Source organism: Falco cherrug, chromosome Z (assembly GCF_023634085.1).
Source record: "Falco cherrug isolate bFalChe1 chromosome Z, bFalChe1.pri, whole genome shotgun sequence".
In the NCBI taxonomy this organism is placed as follows: Eukaryota; Metazoa; Chordata; class Aves; order Falconiformes; family Falconidae; genus Falco; species Falco cherrug.
Window position 1 is genome coordinate 598681 of NC_073720.1, and position 17856 is coordinate 616536.

The following is a 17856-nucleotide window of genomic DNA, read 5'->3' on the forward strand; positions in this document are numbered from 1 at the left end:
GTTTACAAATCAGATGTTTGAGTTCATTTTTAAGTGACTAGGGTGAATGCAAATTTAGGAAAGTTTTTTTTCTTTTTGGTGTAATAAGTATGTTTCCACTGTGTTTTGATGCTGATGAGCTGAGATGAAGTAGGAGGAAATCTAAAAACGTGCCTTGCTGTTGGCAGAATCTTTGACCCTAAACTGCAGGTGTTAGAGCAGCCTATATGATGCAGAGAAGTGCTTCAGAACCAGTGTTGCAGGTGCTTCTGCTTGTCTGCACTGAACTGTTGGACAGAGACCTGAGGAGCCAGGTCCTGGTCCAGAGGTCTGTGCAGCCTGAAAAGTTCAACACCTGTGGGTTTTGTCCTTGATCAGCACCCATGGGGCATGTGCATGAGAGTACGCACTTCCTACCACCTGCACTCTGCTAAGTGTGATTCCCTGGGATGGGGAAAGAGGAGAGAGGAGCTGGCTTGTTGTCAGGTAGAGCCACATGTCTCGGTATGACTGTGGTTCTGCCTCTGCTCTGAGCATATGCGTGTGCCCCATTTACTGCCTTCTGAAATAAACATAAAAATATGATGACGATGCTTGGAGAATAGACTCAACTTAGAACCCGGATAATCTGAAGAGACTATTTTGTGGGAAAGGTTTGCTCCCCCTTCTTTTTGCTTACAAATAGATGTAATACTCCATTTTAAAGATGGGGGGTTGGGATTTAAGTCAAGCAAATGTTTCTGAAGTGTCATGGGCCCCTCTCTGCTGTAGATCTTTATCGTCCTCATCCTGCTGTCGGCTGGCCTTGCGATTGGACACACTTACTGGGAGCAGCAGATCGGCAACTTGTCTTGGTACCTCTATGACGCGCAAGACTTCAGTCCGCCGTATCGTGGCTTCCTTAACTTTTGGGGATATATCATTGTTCTGAACACGATGGTTCCCATTTCCCTCTATGTGAGGTAGGTAAATGCCTTGGCCTTTAAAGCTGAACTGGTGGTAGGGTTGAATTACTTCACTTACAGGTTAATGGTGAATGGACTTAATTTCCCATTGGTGGTAACAAGTGCAGCTCCACGTTGGATGGGAAAGCATATTAATTCTCTGTCTTATTGAAAAGACATTGGATAAGCTCATCTTTGCTGATATTTTACAAGAATGTGATTTGTATTGCTTTTAATATAAAGTCATCACTCAAGGATCTTTGACTCAGAATGTAAAGATATCAAGCTTTTTTATAGTATTAAGCGTATCTGTTCTATACTTTGACTAAGGAAAAAATTCTGCCAAGCAATGATCTCTGACAAAATTAGAGACTTGATCCTGCTGGTATTTAACTTCTCAGCCTAGTTCTGCAGTCACAGTGCATGAAAGAAACTACTTGGGAAAAAGAATTCAAATGGAAAAAACATATTTTTCAGACTTAGTTCTCAAAAGAGAGACCTTACTGCTCCATGAGGTATGAATAATTTTGCCTCTGACAAACCTGTCTGTAGCATATTTGAAGTCCTACAACCTCCTACCTGCTCTTCTCCAAATTTTACTTAAAATGCTATTCCCAAGTGGGATTTCTATGTCTTACAGGAGCAGCACCATCGATACCTTTTGCTTGATAAGGGCATAGAGGCTGTTGCCCTGTTACCACAGTGTTGTTGAAGCTGTAATCCAACATCAGTTTGAGTGGCCTGCATAGAGGTTATGGTGCTTTGTAATGTGCTGATAAATGTAATTGTTTTGTCTTAAGTGCCTGGGCTATCTGAGCAATTTGAGTCCCTGAAAACAGAGTCCCCTGGATCTGATAATGTGTCATCATTTTGAAATTTGAGATGCGGTTGGGAGTGAGAGAATTCATTTTATTTCATGTAGCGTTGAAGTGATTCGCTTGGGCCAAAGCTATTTTATAAACTGGGACCTGCAAATGTATTACCCTGAGAAGGACACAGCTGCGAAGGCCAGAACCACCACGCTGAATGAGCAGCTGGGGCAGATCCACTACATCTTCTCTGATAAGACAGGAACACTTACACAGAACATCATGACGTTTAAAAAATGTTGCATAAACGGACAAAGATACGGTAAGTTCGTGCCACGCCACTGCACCCTGTAGCAAAAAAATGTGTCTAGCATAGGAACTCTGATTTGTGCCCGGAGCACAGAGGGAAGTCCCTGCAAGTCCCTGTCTAACCCAGTTGGCAGCATCTGGCCAGTCTACACAAATGAGTAGGAATTTGAATGCTTGTTTGAAATTGGGTGCATATGAGTCATCTTTGTTTCAGCTGAAATTCCACAATTTAGTCCAGGTATTGAGTAAAGTTCCAGTAAAATTGAATTGTTACGGTTTCCCACCCTTTTCCCATTTGAAAAGTGGAAAATGATGGATCTAAATAGAAACTTTGCATCAGAAAAGTCAGAAATTAGTTATATGCAGAATGCTTTACTTTTGGTAGAAACGCTTCAGGGACAAAATTAATCTGGAAACAAATAAGAGAATGCAGTAAGAGCAGGAGTTTTTAGTGTTAGTTACTTCAATTTTCAATCTTTTCTGGATTTCAATATTTAGAATATGCAGCATGTGTGCTTCAAAACTACTGTCTGGTTGGTTCAAATGGCAAAGAACACATTGTGCTAATGTCATGTGCTTTTGAAACATCTTACCTCTGCAGAGAGGGGAGAAATTTCTGACAGTGAAAGCTGTGTTAAGCCAGCGTGGATAGTTTGTGACAATTTTACCGCACCTTTTTTTTTCCTGTATGTTTGCTTTGGTGTTAGTAGTATATAAAGGTACATTGGCTGTGAAAGATTTTATTTTTTTTTTTTTTTAATTCTGAGCTATTCTAGTGTGGTAGGTATTCTATATATTTTTTACTTTGTGAATGACTTTGGTAATTTTGTTGTTCTGTCCTGTGCCTTCTAACTGATGGTGCTTGCATTGCAGGAGTCTGCCGGGATGAAGCAGGGCAGCTTCAGAGCCACCCAGAGGTAGGTTGGTCTGATCTGGTGCTGAAGCCCCTGTGGCCTGCAGAACATGGAACGTTCCCTTGCCAAAGTATGAAGAGATGCAAGTAGGCACAAAGTAATTGCACATGACATAACTCAAACTCTCCCTTCTTCTGTTGTCTAAGCAGCAAGTGGATTTCAGCTGGAACAAGTATGCAGATGGAAAGTTCTCATTCTATGATCACTATCTGATAGAGCAAATAAAATCTGGGAAGGAGCCAGAAATTCATAAGTTCTTTTTTCTGCTTGCCATTTGTCACACAGTCATGGTTGATGCTTCTGATGGTGAGTGTATATATATATATATTGGGTTTTTTTCACTTGTGTTAGGGGAAACAGTCACTCAAATCTGGTTGCACAAGGGAGAGATCCAAAACTAATGCTGGTCCCATAAGTGAGAAGTGTTAGGCTGCTCTTTTAAATTAAATGAAAGCAGGAGTCAGTGCTACTCCCTGTGCTCAATTTATCTGACCCTTTATGGAAGGAGGACTGTCTTTATAACAGTTACAGTTGTGGCAAATGCTCATCTTAAATAACAGCAGATTTAAAAAAGCAGGGGAACAGTTCATACAGAGGTCTTGTGTTTTCATGTAATGGGTCCTCTCTCTTCAAATAAATCTTTAAAATCTCAAAAGCATAAACCTCAAGGGAAATCATAATGACATTAGCATAGTCTGTGGTTCCACATACATATGTGAAAGTACAAATACATTCGGAAACTTATTTCCAGTGTGGAAAAATGAATGTTTTCAGCATGAGGGTTTCATGCTCTTACACAGTGACTCACAGCCCCATAGACTTACACAAATCATGTATGTCTGTCCTAAGATTTGGACATATTTGGCAGCAAATAAGCAAAAGGAATAGCAAAAAAAGTGACAGAAACTAAATTTAGAGGTGAACAGCTATTGAATGTAAAAAATAAAGTTGGAAGATGTAGTTAAAACATTGAAGAGTAATACTGCTTTACTCCCATCTTTGCAAGAGCTCTCTGAAACCAGTAGTCTCCTGTCCTTACTTGTTCTTCCAACTAATGTTTTTGGGGCTGTTTCCACTACAGTGTATTGGTGTCTGTGGCCGAGGATTTGTGTTTCGGAGCTTCCTTTGAAAATGCTTAAGTGAATGTATTGAGAAATTAAGATATTTAAGCTAGACTTGTTTTGATACAGAAGAAGTTACAGCTTTTGCTTTTATACCTGGAAAGAAGAAGGTTGAGTGGTTTATCCCATTTTGAAAGTACATGTCATAAAAGCAGGGTGGGGGGATCCCTAGTCCCTCTCCTCTGTGTGCGCTGCTGTTGGGTGTTGCAGCAGTATATTAGATCCCACTTCAGAAAGGGAAAGGACTTTGCTTGTCCAGCGCTCGGTTTCTCTAAAGAATGGGTGTGAATTTTGTAGCTGTGGTGTCCAAGTGCCCCTGTAACACTCAAGTATATCCTGGCTTTCTCTTCACTGTTTCAATGATACAGGTCAGCTCAATTACCAAGCAGCTTCCCCAGATGAAGGGGCCCTGGTTATTGCAGCCAGAAACTTTGGCTATGTTTTTCTGTCACGAACACAAAATACTATCACTATAAGTGAAATGGGGATTGAAAGAACTTATGATGTCCTTGCAATCTTGGATTTCAACAGTGATAGAAAACGGATGTCTGTCATTGGTAAGCTGATTACGACCAGCCTTTATAGAAAAGGTCACTTGTATTCCGTAGGTGAAAATGTACGTGCAAGGGGAGTTGAAGTCAAGAATTAAAGGTGTGTTAACACACCATCCTGTGACAGATTTAATCCACATAGCTCTGGATAGCAAAAGAGAGGCTTTGTAATTAGGTGTAAATGTGTCTGCTAGACAGTCCTGGTGTTCACATGTGGCCTCTGCTGAAGACAATCTTAGGTCCCTTTAGTAGAAGCTTGAAGAAATGCTACAAAGATGATTTATTCCCCTTTTGCCAGAGAGAGCAAATGAGCTGCATGTTCCTCTAGCTATTGGAATACTAGATATGCAGGTTGAGGTATAAATAGCTCTTTTGTTTTGATTTTAACTATCTTTAAAGAAGTCAGTCCTGAAACAGTTAGAGATCTGTTTTTAAGGCTGTAATTACAGTGCATCTTACCTCTAGCATATGCTCTGCCCAGGTCCTATGGGCAAGTGAGATGTTAATAGCAGATGAACCATTATCAAAAATTTAATCCTTGGGAATTTAAAAATCCCCTCCTCTCATGAAAGAGAAGAAGAAATGCACTTGTCAACCAAGTTACTTAATTGAACGGTATTGGATGTGATGAAGAAGAAACGTGATCTTGTAGCTTTGGTACTTAGCAGCAGACTGAAAAATCTAATATGAAACTATTCCTTAATTCAAATGTACTCTAACATTTGTCCCACTTCTCATATTTTACTCCACAGTAAGGGAATCAGGTGGAAATATCAGGCTGTATTGTAAAGGGGCTGATACAGTAATTTATGAACGGTTGCACCCAAGGAATCTAAAGAGAGAAGCCACAGAAGAAGCACTAGATGTACGTTTGTATTTCATATGAATTTAAAAAATTAAAAATAGTTTATTTCTGACTATAGATTTATTAGTTTCCTTTTCCTAAGCTGTTTAAACAATTGCAGACTATAATTGGTTCTACAAGTTATCCCAAACCTGAGAAATAATCAAAGTAATGTAAGTTTTCATGCGTGTTCTTAAAAATGCATTCATGTCTTCTCATGAGAAGTAAACTTAAATTTTGTCTACATGCTTTTTTTTGTAGTTATCAGTATTCCGGGTCACTACACCCTGTTCTGTTTGTCATCTCTTCAGTCTTTCAGTTCAGACTGCCTTGTCAGCTACAATTTAATTTTTGGCATTTCTGAAATGCCCAGGACTAATTGTGCAGTCAGATTTGTTTTATCAGACTTACCAAATGCTTATGATCTTAACTCTTAGATTTGGATTGCAAATTGAGAGTTCTGTTTTGTGGATATGTTTTTTTTAAATTATTATTATTTTTCAGATTTTTGCAAATGAAACTCTTAGGACACTCTGCCTGTGCTACAGAGACATTAGTCATGATGAATTTGAAGCTTGGAATAAAAAATTTATGGAGGCCAGTGTAGCTACAACTCATCGTGATGAAGCTCTGGACAAAGTATATGAGGAAATAGAAAAAAACTTAACTGTAAGTCAAGCTTTACATTTTTAGTGTAGTTTTGTTCTCATACAGGAAGAAACAGATCTTTTTGGAAATAAATTATCCTTGTTTATTAGGACATTTTGACTTAGATCTTTTCAGTATTTTATTTGCTTTAGAGCCATACTAAATTTAAGAGTTTAACAAAATGAAGGGAAATGTATTTTTGTATGTGCACTTCAGTGTGGTTGCTTCTGTGTGCAAGCATTTGTCTACTGAATTTGTAGCTTGAGTACCTTGTCTTGAAGACCTGTCCAGAACAGTTTCATCCTCTACTGAAAATGAATCAGTTTTCTACACATGTTTATCCTACTAAATGCCTGTATTTCAAATATTTTCCAGCTGCTTGGTGCGACAGCTATTGAAGACAAACTACAGGATGGAGTTCCAGAAACCATTTCCAGACTTTCAAAAGCAGACATTAAAATCTGGGTGCTTACGGGTGACAAAAAAGGTGGGTTTGCTTACGGCCAAAGAGTTAGTAAAAACAGCATAAGAGCTAGAAGATAAACTGGGGCAAATGCAGACTAGAAATAAAGCGTGTTTGTAGAAAAGCTTAGTATGAAAGTCCATTTGAATTGAAACTGGAGGAATTTCTACAATATGCAGAATTTCATCCCAGTTGTTCCCAATCCAGAGTTACTGGATGGGCTTCTGCGTAACTTCAGTTCCTCCAACAGATTATCTTAGATGACTGGTTCTGTAACCATCTTCTGTACAGAAATATCCAGCTACTGCTTTTCCCAGTGTAAGGCAAATGCAGGATAACTTGCTTTTAACACCAGGCTTGCTTGGCTCTGAGGGCAGATACTGAAACTTGTCTTCTTACACTGCAGATTTACTTTTCAAATAATCACAAGTGCTGCTGACAGAAACTGATTTGATTTTCTTTTGGTAGTTGATTTCTTCTGGTAGTCTGTAGTCTGGCAACACATTTTGTTAAGTCAGTTCAAGAAATTGCATTAAATTTGTAATTAAGAATGGCGTTACTACAGCCTGGGTGGAGGTACTACCAGACCAGTGTCTCTCTGATGCTGGTGACAGCTTTGGCTCAAGGAATCCAGAGTAAGGTCGGAGCAGGACAGTATGGCATACCCCATAGTTGATTCTTGTGATGCCTTTGGTGAAATGGCTCTGTGACATGGAGGCTACATCTCCACCATCAAGTTAAATAGGCCCTGGCAGATCTTTCTTCCATGAATTGCCTGATAGACTTTTCCAGGTCATTAAAAGTTTTTCCATTAAAAACATCTTGTGACAATGCATTCCACCACATTCCACACAAGTAATGTGCATTTTATAGGAAATGTTTTATAGGAAATATAGTTTCCTGTTGTTGACTTTAAATCCATTGCCCACTGTGCCCACAGTTGTTGTATGACAAATAATTAACAAGCATTCCCCCTGCTTCTCTGTGCTATGTATGATTTACACACACATACACACACCCCTGTTCATCCACACTGTGGTAATGAAAGGGAGCTTCTCATACTGAAACTTAACTTCAAAAATTACTTAAGAGGACTTCAGGTACTTCTGGCTGCTCCCAGCAGTTACTCATGACAGACCTTTAAGTAAATACTTTCCTCTCATTTTTGTAATTGTAGAAACTGCTGAAAATATTGGATTTTCTTGTGAACTCTTAACAGATGAAACAATAATCTGCTATGGAGAAGATACCAGGCAAGTGAGAAGCACTTCTTTTTTTCTTTATGAATTAGTTTTAAAAATGGAACACTTTTAACCTGGCAGTAACATTGGTTTGTCCCACAGTGACTCCCCAATGACTGAACAGTATTTCTCGGCAGTTGTTCAACTGTACATTGCCCATTTCTTTGCTTTTTACAGAATTGTGATGTTTTACAAGGCAGCCCTTTAATTTGGGTAAAGGTGGTGATACCCTGTTTGCAGGATCTTTTACGTTCTAGGTCAACTGTTGACATTAAATTTGTCCTGTAGTTTGGACAAGTCTGGAGACCACCTGGAGTGGGCCAGGCAGGTCTGTCCCTAGTCCAAATCTTGAGTAGTTGCCAGGTTTTGTTCTTGCTGCCTGTCCCTGAACTCCAGCATTACGCAAGCTTATCTTTCACTCTGTCCTATGCTCCTGTACGCATACAGACCTATGCTATAAAACCACAGTGGATCATAAGATACTCAGTGCTTAGTCATAAAGAATTTTTCAAAATGGTTAGACCCAAGGAAAAACAGCATGAGACTGGGAGAACAACTAGGGCCTAATGGTGTCACAGCTATTTCTGACTCATTTTTCCAAATTCTTCCTAATTTGCAAACCAGTATGATCCTCTTTTCACTATTGCTCTAGCACTGCTTGGAGCATCACCTAATACATGGCAAAAAAAAATCCTTGCAACATACAATACATTTCTTTCTTGCAGATTTTCAGTCTGGGACTGATCTAGCTTAAACTTTATCCTTGATTTTTCTGTAATAATATCTACCTCTCTTTCCAGTGCTCTTCTTCAAACCAGGTTGGAAAACCAGAGGAACAGAGCTGGATCAAGTACACATTCCTCTCTTAGAATGAATGAGCCCTTCTTCCAGGGTAGTAAAGATCGTGCTTTAATAATCACTGGCTCCTGGTTGGTATGTACAAAAGGTGTTCTCCTGTGTAGTTGAGATCTTGGCAGTACCACCAAGTCCCAATGTCCTGTGCTGAGGACTCTGTTCATTTGTCTGCTTTGCCACACCAGTCATTGAAAACTCTTTGGCCATTGTGCTGCCAATTGAATGCATCTGTTTGATATTTATATTCAGAAATATTTTCGGTTTTGAGATGTCTTGGGCCTCTCAAATCACCCTCGTAGCTGCCACTGAAGTAAAGCCACACCCCTGCAAAAGCACAGTCTGATTTTCAGAGTATTTATTCTTCATGGGGATTCTGGTCTAATGGAAAAAAAAAATAATAATGAGAGAGATGGCTGCCAGCATTACAGGATGGTGTGGCTTCAGTATAGGCACAGAAATAGTGCTTGAAATGAGAGATGGGAGTGAAAGGGTAGAAAAAAAGACAAGTTTTCTGCTCATTCCTGCAATATAGTACTCTTACAGGACCTTAGATAGCAGAAAAGAGCTTTTAGCAGAGAGGTGGCTAGCAGTAATTTAGTGACGATTACCAACCCTGTTGGCAGGCTGCTCATACAGACACCTGTGAAGGAGAAAGTCCAGTGGACAGCTAAGGACCATCTGCCACGTTTCAGCATTCCAGCCCTAAATGTTGATTTCGCATAAAGAAATGTACATCTGTGCATAAGGCATAGGAAGCAGGCTGGGGATGCCCACTGGTAGTCTAGCAGGAGCATCAGATAAAATTGCAGGCCTCGGTTAGCCCCTGCTCCAGCTAACTGCCCCAGAGCTACCCCGGGTATTTATAGGACATTTCCACATGTGCTGGGCATGGTCATGCTTCTTTCAGGAGACTGGGAGCTAGGAGAGGGAGAGGTTTAAATACCACAATGTTTTCAAAAGTGAATTCATTCCCATCAGAATAAATGTTCCTTTGAACTCTGTAAGAACTGCAGTGATAGTAAGTACAAGCATTTTGCTTTTGTTAATCCCCCAGAGTACATTCTTTTCATTGTTTCCATACCTCTTTCTTTGCTACTCTGCACAAGCATTTTATTAAAATGCTATAAATGGATGATGGGAGCATAATGAAGTACAGTGTGTTGCATAGGCAGTACTTGGAGTGAGATTTGAAATAGTGTCAAAGGGAACATGATATGTTTTTGTTACACAGAATGAAATCCTGCTAGAGAAGAAAAAGAAGAAAAAGAAATTGAAACTGAAATTCCCCAGGACAGCAGAAGAGAAAAAAAAGCAAACTGAGAAGAGAAGAAGGGCTGAAGCTTACAAAGAACAGCAACAGAAGAACTTTGTTGATTTGGCCTGTGAATGCAGGGCTGTGATCTGCTGTCGAGTGACTCCGAAGCAGAAAGCCATGGTGGTTGAGCTTGTGAAGAAGTACAAGAAAGCTATTACTCTGGCTATTGGGGACGGTGCCAATGATGTAAACATGATTAAAAGTAAGGCAGCTGTAAAACTCCGGGTAGGAAGGATCTCTTCTGGGTGTTCTCCTGCACTCCCTTCACTATTACTCTTTGTTCAGAAGACTCTACCATCTATTTCATTACCCACATTAACATCACTTGAATTTTGTTAGCTTCTGTGCCTGTTCTTTCCTTTTTTGAGGAAGCCCTTTATGAAATGGTTAGTGTTTTTTGCTGATACATGTTAGCTTTTTCTGTAGACATTCCCTGAGAAGGGGCTTGAATTACATCTGTTATCATGTTGTGGGTTACAAAAGTGTAATACAAAGAACAAAGCAGTAGCTTGGCTGCCCCTTGCTTGGAGGTGTTAGCCACCCTGTATTGCAGCTAGTGCTCTTTGAACCACTTCCTGAGAAAGCCCACTGAGAAAGAAACTTCTGGGATACGGTTATGTGACAGGTGTGTTTGTAAGCTGCATGGCCAGTTTGTGCAGGGGCTTGCTTGCTCTGTCTCATTGCTTAGTTCTCCCTTGGTCAAATTTCCCAGCATCCATCCTGATGGAACAAGCGCTGAGAGAGAAGCCAAGCGACAGTGGAGAGGTGAGCAGCAAATAACAGGGCAAGGAAGGGCTTTTGCACTGTGCATTAGTCTCTAATGCAGCTTTTGTGCTGTGCACAGAAATAAAATGGGGCAGAGGAATCTGAAGGAGAGAATAGGAACCGGTAGAAGATTTGCCCTCCGTCGTATTGTTCCTCTACCTTTGTTATTAAACATAGTGTGTGGTGTTTGTTTCATTAACTTAGCTGCCCATATTGGAGTTGGAATCAGTGGCCAAGAAGGGATGCAAGCTGTTATGTCAAGTGACTACTCTTTTGGGCAATTCCGCTACCTCCAAAGACTGCTGCTGGTCCACGGACGATGGTCTTACATTAGGATGTGCAAGTTTTTAAGATATTTTTTCTACAAGAACTTTGCTTTTACGCTAGTCCACATCTGGTATTCATTCTTTAATGGCTTTTCTGCCCAGGTAAGAAGGCATGCTCGTGTGTAAAGTTAACAAGTACATCTTCCTTTCTGTCAGTGCAGAATAGCAGAGGGTTAACCTGGGAAGTGATGGGAACCTTGAAGTTATCATAATTTCTGCAGGAGAATAGGTGATAACTGCTAATCTAGTTAGTTACAAGCTAAGCAGTTGGTTGTGATTTCAGAACACTGAAGTCAGTATCATGATTGTACAGGGAGGAAGAGATTGTTATATAGCAGTCTGGGAAACCTTTCCTGCTACTTAAGGTACTCCTAGGTTAAGTGAGACAGTGCATGTATGTATCTGTAGGAAGCCAATTCTTGATCTTGAACTGCTGGCTAGAATGGCTTGAAATGTGTTTGTTGTAACTGGCAGTGTTTGAAGTGCATATAGTGTGGAAAGGCTTTTTAGAGCTGAGAGGCATCTCTGTGGGCATAACCGAAAGACAGGCAGATGTCACTGCATGGACCAGCATGGATGATCAAGGCTGTAGTCATAGACAAGCAGCCCTGCCTGGGGTTCATGCTGTGTGCTGTGATGGAAACTGGCTGCCTAGGACAGAGCCAAAAAGGAGCATATAAAGAAACCAGGGCTCCCAGACTTGTGTGTGGGATGCCAAGTGCTTATCACAGTCACAAGTGCAGCTACAAACCAGGTTGACGCTTCGTGTGAAGTGTTCGGTTTTGATTGTGTTCCGGGTCAGGTAACACCAATGGTTTGTAAGGAGGGGGCAGCTTAATACAGGCTAAAACTAGTTTCGACAGAGCTTTGAGCTGAGGTGCTGCTTGCCTTTTGGGTAAACACTGAGACACCTTGGTAACTTAATGCTGTAGTAGAGCACGTGTGAACTTTCTCAGGAACTGGAAAGAAAGGGTGTAATCAAAAAGAAATCATTAACTTACTGATATTCCTCCTCTTCTTGCAGACAGCATATGAAGACTGGTTCATCACACTGTACAATGTATTGTATTCTAGTCTTCCGGTTCTGCTGGTTGGGTTGCTTGACCAGGTATTCTCCACATTGTTAATAACAGATGAATCCAAAGGCAACTAACATCAGGTCTTTAATTATACTGAAACTGGTTGCTTTGTTCTATATACAAGGCATTTTTGGGTGGCTGGTTTGGTTTTTTTGGCTTTTAAAAAATGTATTCATCTTCCCAGTGTGTGAGGTAACGAGACAATAAGCAGAGGGTTACCAAAATAACCAAAGTTAATTGGGTTGGAGGTCTTCAGCGCTAATAATGTTTGTTAAAAATGTTTCTTAATGCCTGCTGTTCTGTGTCGTCATTCACACAGCACAGCAATGGGCAGCTCTGTTAATGGGAAAAGATGTTCCTTGCTTACCCTTCTGAGCTGAAGATGTAGGGACTAAACAATTTTGAATGACCATGTTTGCTAGGAAGTCTTGGTGTGTAACATTTGTTTTAATCCAGAGGGACAAGTGCTTTTGGCCTTCTCCACATTCTTCCACACAAGGCTTACCTGCTGATTAGGGAAATCAATGTTTTTGCTTTCTTTTGTGATAAAAGCTAAGAAGTAAATTCAGTACCAAATTTAAGGTCTCACTGGAGTATTTGTTAGAGGCTTAAAGTCAGGACATGCAACAATAGCCCCCATCTTCTGGTTGTTTGCTGTGTAGGGAAAGGACTCCAGCACAATACATGGCTGTGAAGAGCTCTGTAATTGTGGACATTCTTGCCTTGGCAAATAATGGGCTAAAAATCTAGAAGCCTGTAAATAGGATATGAGATAGCTTTGTGAAAGATGTCCTCCAGACTTACTCTGTGCAAAGTCCTGCTTCCCACACTGCTACTTGAAAAGGAAATGTGTCATTTCCTTTGGGGCATTGTATAGTTCAGCTTCTTATTCTTTAAAAGCTCATGCTGAGAACAAGAAATTACAGCAACTTTTTCTTTTTTCCTTTTCCCCCTTTCTTAAGGATGTGAGTGACAAATTGAGTCTTCGGTTCCCTAGACTGTATGTTTTGGGACAGAAGGATTTACTTTTTAACTACAAGAAATTCTTTTTAAGTTTGCTTCATGGAGCTATAACTTCCTTGATAATCTTCTTCATACCATATGGAGCTTACCTTAAAACCATGGGACAAGATGGAGAAGCACCTTCAGATTATCAGTCATTTGCTGTCACAGCAGCATCTTCTCTTATATTTGTCGTCAATTTTCAGGCAAGTGAGCTTAGCTTCCCCATCTCTTGTTGCTCTGAAAACACTTTCTGGTTGTGTTTCAAAATTTGTCTACTAAAAACATAACAGTATGTAAAAAAGCTTCTCTTTTTTGCCTTCTCTATTCTCTGTTGATGTGCTCTGGCTGGCTGACTTGTAACTGGATAAGAGATTACTCAACCAAAATGCTATCAGTCTTCAGAGTAGTTGACATTATTTTAAATTAATAAACTCATTTGGAGGTTTTGTTTGCTTTCAGATTGGCTTGGATACATCTTACTGGACTTTTGTTAATGCTTTTTCAGTATTTGGAAGTATTGCACTTTACTTTGGTATCACATTTGACTTCCACAGTGCTGGAATCCATGTTCTCTTTCCTTCTGGCTTTCACTTCACAGGTCAGTCCTTGTGTTTTGTGTTTCTTGTTCCTCTCTCATGCAGCTTTGTAATGTCAGCAGAACTATGGCCGAAATGTCGTGGCATGAACCTGATGCCTGTAAAACTACGTTAAGTACCAATTCACTTCCAAGGAAGGGTTTTGTTGATGTTTGAGGCCAGGTTGTTTTATTGAGAGTATTTCTTTTCTTTTAATGAAAAAGAGCTGGAACTGGATGTTGCCAAGCAGTAGGAGTCTGCAAGTAAAAACTAAGTTAAAATTGGTGTAAATTATTAAAAATTTTTAGATGTAATATTAAAGTAAGAGGAATATGATGATCTGGCAGAGTATGCATTTGCCAAGCTGCTTTAACTGATCAGTGGAAGGTAAAACCCCAAAGGAGGATGGCGCCAAATGCTGTTAGCAGCTCCCTGGGATCTTGCTGCAAGGCCAGGGAGGTGTAAGTAGCAGCCAGTTAGGAATTTTTTTTCTGAGGAAAGCTGTGCTTTCTAATTTCCCTAGTGACAGATCTTTCATATGTTGCCTTGGATTTAAATATCTCCGCCCAGAATAACAAATCCCCTCAATTTTATGTTCTCATTTTTAAGCTGAACCCAACTGAAAAAAGGTAGTAGACTCTAACATAACACTTTTCTTTAACCTTTTGTAATGCTTTAGACTTCTTTTATCATTTTCTTCTACCTGAATACTTTATAGATTTCAGAAGTTTATAAAGATATGACTGCTACTTAGTTTGATAGAAACCTCCATGAGATTGGGTATTTGGCTACTAAATATCGCTTGCTTCCTAGACTACATGCATGCCAAGATACCAGGAGGGCTTTTTCTTGCTTTGCATGCTTTAAAGCAGGACAAAAACTGTGCATCTCAGCCAAGCATTTGTCTTGCAGCCTTCCAGAACTCTGAAAAGGGCTTTGACATGGATGTGGATATGTTGTAATAGAAGGGCTTTATAAAATACCTTGCTGTTATTTTCTCTTCATAGTAGAGTCTCTGAATAAAAGCTTAATATTGTGAAAGACAACAGAATACCTGAATGTTAGGTTCTGTGTATGTCCTGTCCTGTTTGGAGAGAAGCTGTGGCTTTTGGCATCTCATTTGCATTATATAACTAGTTTACTTGATCACATCATAAGCTAATTCTTCTTTTTTTAATTCCTAGGAACTGCTCCAAATGCTCTGAGACAGCCATACCTCTGGTTGACCATGATTTTATCAATTGCTATTTGCTTACTTCCTGTAGTGGCACAGCGTTTCTTATCTATGACAATTCGGCCTTCAGAAAGTGATAGAGTGAGTAAAGTCTTATGTTATTTTGGTTAATTAGTAATATCTTTACTTACAGGACCCAGTATTGGTGCTAATATTAGAGATGAGTAAGTGACTGTGCCCTAGAATTACAAGAGACTGGAGCTCAGGTCCTATGGCCAGGGAGGGTGGCAGCAGGGCTCTCTGGAGGCCAGATGGAGCCTGCCTGCTGGCTGGGTGACAACTGGTGCTGTGACGTTTTGCCATCCAAAGCAGAATGTCACTTTTATGTGTTCTTATTTCCCAGTGTCTTCCTTCTGTGCGTCTCTGGGATAAAGAGGTACATGTACAAGCTCAGCACGCAGTCCAGTGTGGGCTCATTCATTGTTTGTCTTGGCTGAGCACTTGACATTGTAAAACCACAGAAACCCAATTTGAAGCTACTGATGGTCTGACGTCTTTTTATTTGGGCTGTGCTAGAGTTCCGTTGTTATGTGTCAGAGTATAGTGGGCAGGTTTTGCTTCTGTTCTGCCTTGAGCTGGCAAATAGCATATGGGTATGAAAGTAGTTAAAATTGTGGTGGTGGTGTTTAAAAAGGTATTAAAGAAGTGTCAACATAAGAATGCAGGAATAGCTTTCAATTTCATATTTTCAATCTATGCAGTGGTGAAAGACGTTTAAAGATAAATGACCATAATGACATACAAAGTAACACAGTGAGTCTTCCTGAAACAGCAGTGTGTTACTGCATATATTCTTGTTTGTAACAAAATCAAATTTGAACAAGAGAACCCTCCTGTCCAAGCAGTTTAAGGATGCAAAAAAATATTGGGTTATTTCCCCAGACAGTAAGTGCAAACAACCTGTTTTCCCTTGTAATCCATAAACTAATCTGTCTTTGCATGCATGAAGATTCAGAAGAACTGTAAGAAATATGTGGCAGAAGAACAACAGTGGAAGCAACGGCAGAGTGCTTTTCGCCGAGGGATATCTGGCCGTCGTTCTGCTTACGCTTTCTCCCATCAGCGAGGATATGCTGATCTTATTGCTTCCGGACGCAGCATACGGAAGAAACGGGCTCCTTTGGATGGAGTCCTGGGCAACAGTATGACACAAGTCAGAGATGCTCATGAAACGAGCTGATTTACTGCATTTTGGGAGAAGCCCCAATGATTGCACAAAAAAAAATATTTAAAAAAAACTCAGGATATTTTTTTTAACCAAAGGGCATAAGGGTGTGAAGATTTTTATGTTTTATCCCAGAACTTCCTGGCTTTGGACTACTGGAAACATAGAAAGGCCAAGAGTTCTCTATGGAGCTACTAATCCTCATGCAACTGATTTCTTTTTAATGTGAAAGTGAAGGATATCTGTGCTAGGGCATGAAAACCCAGCATTGTAATAAGGTTGTTTGGTGGTTACTTTTTTTTAAAGTGGTGCCTGGAATTGCAAAGTTTTTTCTCATTTTAATAATGTGTTGGTATAAAACTGTAGCTACATTTCATATTTTGTCTTTTAAAGCAAAACTGCTAAGTAGCAATAACCTTGTGTGCGCCATTTCATTTAATTGCACAGTCATAATGGCAAATCAGATGATCAGTCTTTTGAGAGGGCCCCAGATATCCTCATCTGAGCTTGTACAGCTGAGATTAAGATATATCTGGTGATAAACTGCAGTCAGTGTCAGTTTTTATTAGTAATTCTGACATTTACAGGTGTGGTTTCTGTTCCTTTCTCTTCCTTCAACAGTTGACTACAGCTTGCTGCGCTAGATGGAGAGAGATCATTCTTTGCATCCTGTTAGAATGAGTGATATGCCCTTATTCCTTTCATAGCAAATTCCTTGTTTTCCCCTGAAATAAAGAGATCAGAGTCAATAGTTAACAGTATTTTTTCTCACTTGCTCTGTGTTTCTCTGCCTGTCTCTTTCCAGTTCTAGAATATGTTTGAGTCTATGTACACAGTGTATTTATGAACAGAAAATCTCTGGAAAGCCGCCCTTTGAGCTGGCCAAAGCTTGTTCATTTCTGTTTTAGATACAGCAGTAATGGATAACTAGAAAACAGTTGCTTTTAGATGGAATATGTTTCACTTGCTAGTGAGTCAGCTCTGACAATGTAAGAAGTGTTTTTATGAGAGTCTCTTTACAGTTGCACATACTTCTGCTCTTGAAGTTGAGATGTATGAATGTTTCACTTTTACCTGTGTCCAACTCCTGGAGTAAGGTTTATTACTGAAATGGTTTTATAGTAAAAATCATGATATACAGCTCTTGTTTAAAGGAATGTACATTTCAAAAAGTCTAATGCAAATAAATATCCTAGAGTTTACAGCTTCTGTTCTAATAAGTATATGGGGAAAAATGGAAGTGTGAGAGGAGTTTAAGTAGGGAATGGAGGTAAGTAATCTCTCATTGAGATGATGGGGTTGGCCTTTTTTAAAAAAGGGAAATATTCCTTCTATTTCTAATGAGACTTAATAAAGACAAACATTCGCCATAGATATGGATTGCTTGGCTTTGGTCATGAAAAGCAAAGCTGCTTTAGCTTGGCCTTCATTGTTTGAAGGGTGACCAAAAAGTTAAGAAAAAGTAGTTGAGAAGGGAGCTTGAAAGCCAGTGGGCTTTGCGCCTGTGGAAGTGTTCTCCCCCTCATGGGAAGAGGTTCCTGCTGTTACTTCCAAGGTAGGCAATAGCAGAGTTTGCTCTGTTGTGTTAGAAATTTTCTCAATTGTAGTTTTATTAATTGGACAAAAAAAACAGGCTATCCAATACAGAACTATGAACACCAGCTTCCTTTTGAACCATACTTTTTGAAGCCTTAAATTAGAAGTTGTAAGAAAA

The 17856-nt window shown here is 39.8% G+C and overlaps 1 protein-coding gene across 7 annotated transcripts in view; it reads left to right on the forward strand.

Annotated features, from left to right (window-relative positions):
* ATP8B1 (ATPase phospholipid transporting 8B1) overlaps nt 1-17344 on the forward strand; it is a 42336-nt gene extending 24992 nt beyond the window's left edge. For 5 of the 7 annotated variants that reach the window (XR_008730316.1, XR_008730314.1, XR_008730313.1 and 2 more), the window contains 16 exons: nt 751-941; nt 1846-2054; nt 2915-2958; nt 3105-3261; nt 4445-4633; nt 5380-5492; nt 5976-6140; nt 6495-6606; nt 7760-7835; nt 8624-8756; nt 9910-10195; nt 10963-11186; nt 12109-12192; nt 13126-13766; nt 14928-15058; nt 15927-17344. Coding sequence is in view for 1 of the 7 variants with exons in the window: in XM_055699477.1 (XP_055555452.1) it covers nt 751-941; nt 1846-2054; nt 2915-2958; nt 3105-3261; nt 4445-4633; nt 5380-5492; nt 5976-6140; nt 6495-6606; nt 7760-7835; nt 8624-8756; nt 9910-10195; nt 10963-11186; nt 12109-12192; nt 13126-13371; nt 13628-13766; nt 14928-15058; nt 15927-16157 (2730 nt within the window). In the remaining 6 variants the exon portion in view is untranslated. Of the gene's footprint in view, nt 1-750; nt 942-1845; nt 2055-2914; nt 2959-3104; nt 3262-4444; nt 4634-5379; nt 5493-5975; nt 6141-6494; nt 6607-7759; nt 7836-8623; nt 8757-9909; nt 10196-10962; nt 11187-12108; nt 12193-13125; nt 13767-14927; nt 15068-15926 lie in introns of all 7 variants that reach the window. The other 2 variants (XM_055699477.1, XR_008730315.1) reach the window with 2 other exon arrangements.
* The last annotated feature ends 512 nt before the right edge of the window (nt 17345-17856 follow it).